At 39.9% G+C, this 10,866-nt stretch overlaps 1 protein-coding gene across 1 annotated transcript; it reads right to left on the bottom strand.

The window, feature by feature from the left end:
* Positions 1-2,769: 2,769 nt before the first annotated feature.
* fzd10 (frizzled class receptor 10) lies at positions 2,770-8,793 on the bottom strand. The gene has a single exon (XM_088335437.1). It carries the CDS (start codon positions 8,232-8,234, stop codon positions 6,504-6,506), a length of 1,731 nt encoding a protein of 576 aa, XP_088191563.1. The 5' UTR covers positions 8,235-8,793; the 3' UTR covers positions 2,770-6,503.
* Between the last annotated feature and the right edge of the window lie 2,073 nt (positions 8,794-10,866).

Raw genomic sequence — 10,866 nt, 5'->3', positions numbered from 1 at the left:
TAGGCAGTGGTGTACTTTGATTCCTCCACATTGGGGTTGTGACTCATGTGCTTTTCACTGTGAAAACAGGTTGGGTTGATGCAGGCGCTTAAACACCTTCGGGAACAAAAAAACAGTATGTGCTTGCTCAAAACATCTTCTTCCAAAGAAAGGACCATTTGCATCCATGAGCTTTTTACTCTCCGGTAGATTTTAAATGAGAAACACTCAGTTTTGCACATAATTAATATGCAGAATGTTGCGTGGTTACAGTGGCAGGCCGTGCATTGCACAACTAGGTTTCAATAGTGCTACGTCTCAAGCAATCCGACCCGGCTATTAAACAATTACTGCTGCTGCAGCTGCGACACATAAAAAAACATCAATATTAACCTTATAAAATTGCTGTATTATTTTGTAATGTAGACACATTTTACTGACCAAAAATAATTTTCATTTATCCACAAAATCCATCATTTCTTTCCCCAAGAACATTTTAATTACTTTCTCGTACAAATTATCCATGAGTTCCATCACAAAGTTATTTTCCATTGACCTCAAAGCTAATGCTGAATGTCAAATCTGTCCTGTTGTATTTTTGACTTAAATTTCTATTCGATTCAGGGCTGAAAATGTCAGTGGACACGGGGATAGTTTTCTGCTCACGTTTGGACCGGCTAATTAAAATGACATGCATGTTTTTGGAACGTGGGAGGAAACCGGGGTGCCCGGAGGAAACCCACGCAAACATGGGGAGAACATGCAAACTCCACACAGGAGGTTTGATCTCAAGACCTCAGAACTGTGCCGCACACCCGCTAACCACTGTGCCGCCGAGCTGCCCCTAAGAAATGCATATACTTGATAACTGAACTGTGATCATTACTAGGCCAGGAAATTGTGTATCTAAGTTAGAATTTACAGACAGGACTTTTGAAAAAAAAGGACTTGATATATGACTTTGCATTAATTCGTAGTGTTTTAAAACCAATTTCATTAAATGGTCTAAATATACGCAAAAAATAAAACGTAAAAAAGTCCATCTAGATATATGCATGTTTATTTATACATACATGCACACACTCACAGGGCGGCACGGCAGCTCAGTGGTTAGGGCGAATGCGACACAGTTCTGAGGTTCAAATCCAGCTACCAGCCTTCCTGTGCTGACTTTGCATGTTCTCCCCATGCTTGCGTTGGTTTCCTCCAGGCACTCCGGTTTCCGATCGCATTCCAAAAACATGCATGTCAGGTCAATTGGCCGGTCCAAATTGTCCCTAGGTGTAAATTGGCGAGTGATTTGTCTGTCTCTTTGTGCCCTACGTCTGGCTGGCAACCACATCATGGTGTCCCGTGCCCACATCCCCGAAGATAGCTGGGAAGGAATCCAGCACCCTCATGACCCTACTGAGAATAAGCGGTGCAGATAATGGATGGATTGATGGATGGATGCATATAACAACTGCTAAATATCATTCATGATTAGAATAATTTCTGAGTATTAAGTTATTCAAAATATTTAGCATGAATGGAATATTTACAAATGAATAAATACTTAAAAATGGAAATACTGTAGATATTTTCGAAAGAGCAGAGACGGTATAAGAATTATGATAGTCAAATCATGTTAGTCATGATAGGCCTATATTATCCTTTTTCCTCATGTACCGCTGAAGTATCAGACTCGAGACTCTTGGCAGATACCAAAAATCAAATCAATTTTTTTTTCCCCCAAGCTCTTATGCCAATTAATTTTTTTAACCCAATGCGGTCTGGGACTCAAAAATGTTTGTACACCTTTTTCATGGCGCAATTCAAGCATTTTTAAGGACTTTCAAAGCCAATTTTTAAAATTGTCCAGTACCATTAAAAGAAAAGCGCTACCCTAATGTGTTGCATGGCCCATAATATAGGTCTATAATTGATAGGTAATTCTCGCACTAAAACACATTTCATAGTTCCCTGTCTAGGTGTAACATGGACCTGTCCTCTTGGGAGCAACATGTCGGGCGCGATGATGTTTCATAGGACACTGCCGTATAAACTAATATCAGCTGCTGTTAATCACACGGGAAGAAGTAATGCAATGGCAAAGCAAAGCCGCCAAAGAGCATGTCGACAGCATCTTGTTGAGAAACCCACTAACAATTTTAAGCACATAGAAGCACTTCACTCAAAACTCAAAAACATTTCAATCCTCAAAAATGCAACATCAAACTTCAAGCATTTATAAGGATTTAGGCCAGGTTTCTGTAAAACCACAGATAATGCTTTGATCCCTAACAACAATTAGGGGAAACAGGGGATAACCATAATGCAAAAAATGACTTATACAAATACTGTTACTTCCTCCATTATTTATATATAAGAATATTCCATTGAAAAATCACAGTAACACATTCGTAGCAACTGATAATGTGTTGGCTATTCAGGTGGTCACCCGGATCTATGTGCTTGCTGGTGACCCCTTCCTTTTTTGTTTTACTCTCAATAATTTCCACCACTAATCAGTATTTTCAAAACCCAACCAGATGCCTCTTTAGAAACATCACTACGCTTTGCTGATAAAGAAGAGAGAAGATGACAGATATTTTGTATTTTGGGTTTTGCAGCAATCCTCTTTTCAAAGTCAAACCCTTCCAAGCATCTAAGCCTGTACCGAATGAAAGACGGATTATTGTACAGGCGCCTCCATTGATACGCTGCAACACGTTCAAGCAAGAATGGGCTGAAAACAAATTGTACATGTACCACATACAAGAGTTGCACCAATAAAAACTAAACCACTGCCTTTTCATTTTGCTTTAGATTTTTATTAAAATTATAAGTATAATTTTAAAATTACTGCATGATAATACCTGACACATAGTCAAAACGGTCATCTTTAACGTTTTTTTTATACTCGGTCATATTAGATACATTTCTTTTCCAGGGCCATCACCACCCTTAGCAAGCACAAAAAACTGTAAATATATATATATCTTGCTACTTATTTGGAAAATTTTGTTGCTGCTAATGTTATTGCGCTACTTTTCATTGCACTATTTTCATGATACACTATTCTTTGAGTGCACTCTTATTATAACTTGGAGCAGTCTCTAAACACTATGTTGTGAATATTTTTACTTATTCTGACATATTCTATCTTATTTTTCTCTTAATAGTCTTTATCTAATGTTTGCGCTGAAGTGCCATGTCTAATCATGTTGCATACAATGTTTTACTACATTGATATCAATGAATATAAAGACAATTGTTTTATATTCTATTCTGTTTTATTCTACACCTAAATAATAGTTTTGGAGTTTTTATTATACAAATCAATTTATCACTGTTCTTGATACATGGCTTACCAAACTTTGTGAAGCAGAGAAATAATTCTTTACTCCAAATGTTTTTATTATGTCGTTACAACGTTACTACTACATGATTCTATATAATTGCAATAATAAGTTGGTATGATAAATAATGTCTATTATAGTCAGTAAAATTTGTCTTTCACAATGGATTTTTGCATTTATGTAATCTTGGCAATGTACCTGTCAATTTACCTGTTTTCAGATTGTGTATGCACTAGAACCATTTTTTTTTGTGAAACCGTTCTCGTCTTGCTCATTTTGGCCTTAATGCAGATTGTCTCTGTCACTGGTGGCATACGACAACATCATTGTATATTGCTAATGTTATCGCGGTAATCTTGCCATGAGTAAATAGCTAAATAGGTTATAAAGTTTAGTATTACTTGATATGTGGAATTGCAATCATTAATAGGTGGAACAATTGGGTGAGGTTGACATGATAAATAACTGCAATTGCTGCCAGAAACTGTGCTGGATTGCTTTGAACAATACTCAGAACTGTATTCTCTTCTGTTTCAATCATGTATGACTCACTAAATAAATCAAAATAAAGACAATATGACTATTTATTTTTACAATTGCAACAATAAGCGTTGTTGCCTCGATCATTTCCAGGTAGAAGATTTAAAAAGAAGTATTATTCTCACCGGCCAGTTTCTAGTTCTAAATCTCATTGCAGTTGTACCTAATGTTGCGTCTTTCACGTTTCATATTTTGTTCTCTTATGGCACGGGTGGGCTAACTACTGCCCATGAGCCACATATGGCCAGATTTGAATGATGATGGGTATACAACAGTAATTATACTAATAAACATGTTTTTCTATTTGGGGCCACTCTTGTCCCCAAAATTCCCAAACATTGATATAGTTGGCTATATTTTTCTTTCTTTGTATTTTTTGTTATGTATTTATTTTATTCATCATTATATTTCATGCAAAAATAAAACTCCACTTCTGAGCTCCCCCTATAACAATTTGAGTTTTTCAATACATATTATTTAAATTTGTGTGTAAAAAAGGGACTTGAAATGTGACTGCATTAATTATTTGTCTTTCAAAACCAATTTGATTAAATTGTCTGATTATATATAAAACAAATGAAAAAAATCTAAATATAGATGCCTACATGTTTATTTCTTCTCAAATGCATATAACTGCTGCTATCCTTTCCCCTCATGAGGTATTGATTTGACTTTCAGCAGATATAATAAATCTTATCAATAATGCCCCCTGGCCTTTTTGCCAAATCTATAATCTAATGTGGCCCTTGACTCAAAAAGTTTGCCAACCCCTGTCTTATGACATTGGTAAATTGGTATGTCTTCATCATTTATACCAATATAACTTACTTGGGGGATTTTGTTGCTGTTAAAGTTATTGCACTTTTCTTTTATTGCACTATTGTTGTATCTTAAGCCAGTGTCTAAACACTAAGTAGTAAATATTTTTTTATTCTGTCTGTTTTCACTGATTTATTATTTTATCTTTAAAGTCCTTATTAAATGTTTAATCTTGTTGAATGGGCTACAATGTTTACTTTGTTGTTTCCAGTGACGATAAAGGCAGTTTACCTAAACAAACCCAATACTTAAAGCAACAAAACAACAGAAAAGACTGTAACTGCTATATTTAAACCTCGAACACTTCTTTGTTTTTTTTATTTATTGATTTTTTTTTAATAAAATCTGCAGTTTTAGAAATACATACAAACATTTCATCGCGCTATAAAAGAGCAACCGAAAACTCAGTTCATATAAGCAACTTTCTAACCTGGAGAGCTTGATGAATTTACAGAATGGATTTGCCTGACAAAAGGCGTTAGATAAGGTCCTTGCCCACTTTTCAACAGCTGTTCTCGCTCGAGTTCAAACATACATGACGACGTCTCCATTTCCATGAAAAAAGCATGGAGACGCAACGCTCAAAGCTCCGACCCTTTGCCCGTATTGTCCCTTGGGTGTGTAATCTTCCACTAAGCAGTACAAGTGTCTTTGTGGCGCGGAAGCAAAACATCTATTGCACATTATTCAAGTAACCCTATGGCACAGTTCAATTGGTTATTCCGCTCCTGTTTTGAAAATTGAAACAATGCATTTTTTGTTTCCAGTAGGATTTTTTTTCCCAGACAAAGGCAGCTTGAGATACAAAAAAATTATGTTGCATATAAATTATGAGTGTCCAAATCACAGTTTTTTGCACCCAACTTCGAGTCTTTGATTTTAGGTATCTGTCGATACTGGATCGAAAACTGATATATATTTCTTAAAATCATATACAAATACACACTGACATGTATTTAGGTACAGTATGAAATATGTTGTTTTGCATTTATATATTAATGATTAATTTTATCAAATTGGTTTTTCAATATCCTAAATTAACTCAAAGTTAATTTTCGTAAGCACAAAATTTCATGATGCACATAGAACATTCAATTGGCCAAACTCTTTTTTTGCATGTCATCTTGTTTTGTGATCAAAACTGGGGGTTTTGAGATTCAAACAATAAATATAATTTGCTTATACAGGATATCCAGCCATGTTTACATTAATGGTGACTTTTTGCATTGTGCAATTAATTTGGGTGGACAAAAAGCGTGGAATTGCCCATTTGGGTTTTAGCACTATTCTCTTTTTAAAGACGTTTTATTTGAAAATAATGGAATTCACATGGTCATTTGTGCATGCTAAATGCTATATGCAAGATGTTGCAGACACTTGCCACATCTCCAACCTTGCACTATTGATTTACGAGTTGACTGCTCAGCTTGGTTGTAACCAAATCAGTTGCACTCAAGGGCCTAGTTCTGATATGGACGGAGGGGACGTATCCCCACCACACCAATAATATGTGATCAATTTTTAAAAATGCACAATGTCCCCAACAATATCAAGTAATCATTGTTTTGTTTCCATCAATATTATGTGAGCAAACCCTTGGTTGCACTTGCTAAGCACCAATTCAAAGTTTTGTGGATTGTAAAGGTCGCCTGCAGGAAGGTGCCTTTTTTGGTTGGCCTGTTGAGCAAAAAGACTTGGAAAAATTAGGCAAGTGTTATATGGGTGTAAATTTACTGTTGCGCCACCCTCTATATATGTGATCAGGATCAAGACTTCCCTAATATGAATACATCATGATACTCAGTAATGGGGTTTTAATAAGGTCTATACACAGGTGGGAGGGGGCCGCGTGGGTTCGTACTTAGTTCCTTTGAGCGATGGCTGAGGTTTGATATATGGCCGACCAGCAGTAAAAACCCCGCCTGCCTTGCCGTGGTTTCTCTTCCGCAGCTTCCTGCTGAATACATTCTGCCACGACTGCAATGTCTTGGAAGTCCAAATCCACATGCCGCTGGTGATGCCCACCACAAGGAGCATGAATATCTTTACCATGAACACCTCCACAGCAGGGATAGACTTGGCCAGGAGACACTCGGACTCTGACCCACCCCCGTCAGTGCATTTGTCCTCAATGGCCTCCAGCCGCCAGTAGTCCATGTTAAGCCTCTCGTAGAAGTAGCATGCAATGACGCAGGTGGCGGGGACGGTGTAAAGCACGGAGAAAACTCCAATGCGAACCATCAGCTTCTCTAGATTGTCTGTGTTCTCGCCTTCTGTTTTCATGATCTTCCTGATGTTAAAGAGAGCCACAAAACCAGACAGGAGAAAGGAGGTCCCTGTGACGAGGTAACAGGAAAGCGGGATTAGGACAAAACCGGTTAGGGCTTTAACGTCCATGCTGCCCACGTAGCACACCCCCGTCAGCTCATCCCCAGCCACCTTTCTCATCACCAGTATAGTAATGGTTTTCACGGCCGGGATGGCCCATGCCGCCAGGTGAAAGTAGCTGCTGTTGGCTTCGATGGCCTCGTGGCCCCATTTTTTCCCAGCGGCCAGGAACCAGGTCAGGGTCAGGATGACCCACCATAGTGAGCTGGCCATGCCAAAGTAGTACAAGATGAGGAAGACCACGGTGCAGCCGGTGCTCTCCAGACCCTCCTGGATGATGTACTGTACCCCATTGTCCCTGTCGCATGCAATCCTGTCAGCGCCCACAAAAAGTCGCACCAGGTAACCAACGGAGTACAAGCAGTAGGACATGGAGAGAAAGATGATGGGCCTCTCAGGGTATTTGAAGCGCTGCGGGTCGATGAGGAAGGTGAACACAGTGAATGCACTGGAGACAAAGCACAGGATTGACCAGATGGCGATCCACGCCAAGGAGAACTGCTTATCCCCTTGACTCCAATATACATCCACCCTGGGGTAACATTTTGGGGCACATGACTCACTTTTCTCCACATAGTGGAATTTGCCAGGGTTTCCACAAGCCCTACGGCCACCCCCGTCCTTTGGGTGCGGGTCGGGTCCGCTCAGGGTACGGTGTGGTCGGAAATCAGGCGGCTGGGTGTGCGAGACTTTGGGCAGCTCGTCCGAGCCGTTGTTGGGCGCCTCCATGCAGAGGTAGTTGGGGTCGTTTTGGGTGGGCAGCCGCGAGCAGTCCAGCGAGTCAGGCCAGGTGAAGCTGAACTGTTCCAAAATGGGCGAGCACTTTGCTTTGACCTGCTCGCACATGACCCGGCAGGCAGGGATGGGGTTGGACACCTGCTCAGTGCACATGGGGGCATAAAGCGAACAAAGGAAAAATTTGAGGTGTCCGTGGCATCCAAACTGAATGAGCGTAGCAAATTCTTGCAGCTTCATGGCTGCTTCTTTTTGGCTATCATGGCCCATGAGGTTCGGCATGCGGGTCATGTTATAGCCGATGTCCTTGCAGAGTGGGATGCTGATTTGTTGACATTTCCCCTCACCCGGCCAGTCCGGGTCAATGGTGCTGATGGCTGAACCTTGAGTGATGCACAGCAGCAGCGAAATGAATAAAACCCTTGAACGCATCCTTAGTATTTGAGTTGAATATCGACACAACTGTCCATCATTGGTTATCTTAAACAAAGTCTTTTATGAAACCAAATCAGGATGGATGAACTTACACAGCTTTCTGAAGCTCGCCCGCGAAACTTAAATAAAAACATGAATCCCACGCTGGTCCGAAAATAGAGTTGAGCAGAAGGGAGAATGCGTTTCAGCCCGTGCTGCCGGGCGCGCTGCTTGGGATACGAGAGTTGCAGCATGCGTGTGCGCGCCAATCGCTTCAAATGTATGCAATCAAATACAATCACCGCCGTCGTGAAATACAAAAAAGTCACTTGCTGAGATCCTCCCTCCTACCATGGTGCGACCTTTCCGTCCTGCGCCGTTTTGCAGCTTTTTGTCCCATTGCAAGAAGTTGGAGGAGTCTCTCTCACTCTACAACAAGAGCGCCTCCCCCTTTTTTTCCTTTCTTGGCGGGTCACAAATAATGTGTCCGATTCCAATTAATATGATCCCAAATTGCTGGCTATGGCTGCGCTGCCGCTGCGTTTGGTGGCTGCGCTCGTTGTGAGCTGCGCTCGGAGCTTCCTCGGTCCTGGTCCGACCTGCCAAAAAGATCCGCCTTCAAAGGCAGCCACTTAGCATAAGAAAGATGACACTGACACGCGGATTATTTCCTAATCGTGTGGAACAGCTTGTTCATGACTGCATTTTAAACGGCCCTTCAGCCTCTTCTCTTTAGATGAACTCAAACTGCAAACTTTGCTGAGAGGACAATGGGGATATTTGGAACTTGAATTCTTGAACATTGCCCAATCTGCTTGTGCACCACGTCAGGGGCGTTTCACAAATTCTAGTGCTGCAGAGCACTTTTGATGAAAGAGTGTTTCCCTGAGAAGTTTTCTCATGCACATTATATTTGCAGTTATACATTTATTTAACAGGCATTGGCATGTTTGTGCCAATAATTTTATTTTACTACAGTACATTCCAAAGACATGCATTTCAGGTGGATTGGCTGGTCCAAATTGTCCCTAGGTGTGAATGTGCGAGTGAGTTGTCTGTCCCTGTGTGCCCTGCGATTGGCTGGCAACCAGTTCAGGGTGTCCCCTGCCCACTGCCCGATGATTGCTGGGATGGGCTCCAGCACCCCCGCGACCCTACTGAGGATAAGTGGTGCAGCTAATGAGATGAGATGAGATGAGACAATAAAGTTAGGGTGTTTATTTTATCTTAAATTGTTAAACAGTCTACACAATTTCCTAGAGTACAAAAATAATATTGTAAGCGGTATTGTGAAGTACCATTTTTCCCCCACTTTTTTTTTCAGATTTTCCCGAATAATTCTGAAAATCTTTTATATTTTTTTTCTTTTTAAGGTCACATGTTTACCCTTCAGTACCAGGTCTAATCCTGTTGCATGCAGTGTTTCATCAGTTGATATCAATAACAATAAAGACAATATTCTATTCTATTATTTTCTTTTCTATTCTATTCTATTCTATTCTATTCTATTCTATTCTATTCTATTCTATTCTATTCTGTTCTGTCTGCAAAAATAAGGTTGCCAATGTTATGCACGCGTGCATTTTGACCCAAAACACGACTAAAATGAACCTGTGGAGATGGTCTCAGAGAAACTCAACATTGTTTGCATTCCAATAATTATCAAACTTATATTATTGTTGGTGTTTCTTTTCAAATAAACCTTTGGCACAATAAGTGGCTTACTTCTGATTTTTATCAACAAGGCATTTGCTATTAAGGAATTCTCTGTCAATCACCAAAATAACCATGTGGTGCCCATTTTTGGGAAGCTTTTGTTTGTCCAATTTTAATGGACAACCATAGTAACTAAAAATTAAATAATGACTTTACATTAATAATTCGTTATTTCCAAAGAAAAGAGCCTCAGATAGAGAGAGCATAAAATAAAAAGGAAAAGGGAAAGAAAGAGAGGAAAAGAAAAATGGAAAAAGAGAGAACAAATAAACACAGAGTGAGAGAGAGAGAGAGAGAGAGAGAGAGAGAGAGAAAGATAGCAAAAGATTGCCACAGATATCAAATAAGGATGCTGACACTAGCCTTGCTTTCCTATTAATATATCTTTATTGCGACGACATCCTTTTATAAAAGATGACGTCCTGTTCTTTTAAATTATTTTTTTTAGGGGCTTAGATATCCTATTTATTAAATATACTGGTGGTATATGTACTTGGTAATGGTACAGTAACTCATTAGGGAAGGCGTACTTCTGCTGGTGTTGGTTTAAAAACATGTCCATTTATTGTCCAGCCCAAACGTGTTAGGGTTTTTGAGTCCTGCTTGTCCTGCAGCAGATCAGTGGACAGTTCCAGGCCTCGCCACCCACACAAAAGACCTTCGTTTGACAAGCGAATCAAAATGTTGGACTTTTACTGCCCTGTTAAATCCAAAATCCTGTTGGGGGTGGAATTTCCTCAGAGCAGATGTACAAATAAATAGTTCATGTTTTGGCTTTGATGATCCCCACAATGAAGGCGGTTTTATGTCAGGCTGCTGGTGCGGGGCTTGTCTGATGTGGCAAACCTTGGGCAACCAACGCTTTCGGCTTAGTGCACGTTTATGTGAAATCCTCCAGGCCTCGTAAAAAGTTTTTAGCCAAAAGATTTATCCA

This window comes from Urocampus carinirostris, chromosome 5 (genome assembly GCF_059441175.1).
Source record: "Urocampus carinirostris isolate Australia breed hairy pipefish chromosome 5, RoL_Ucar_1.0, whole genome shotgun sequence".
Taxonomy (NCBI): domain Eukaryota; kingdom Metazoa; phylum Chordata; class Actinopteri; order Syngnathiformes; family Syngnathidae; genus Urocampus; species Urocampus carinirostris.
Note: the sequence above shows the minus strand (reverse complement) of the source record. Positions and strands in the feature narration are given on the sequence as shown.

What these genes read in the sequence shown, in the direction of transcription:
- fzd10 (XM_088335437.1), bottom strand. Translation starts at nt 8,234, where the DNA reads ATGCGTTCAAGGGTTTTATTCATTTCGCTGCTGCTGTGCATCACTCAA.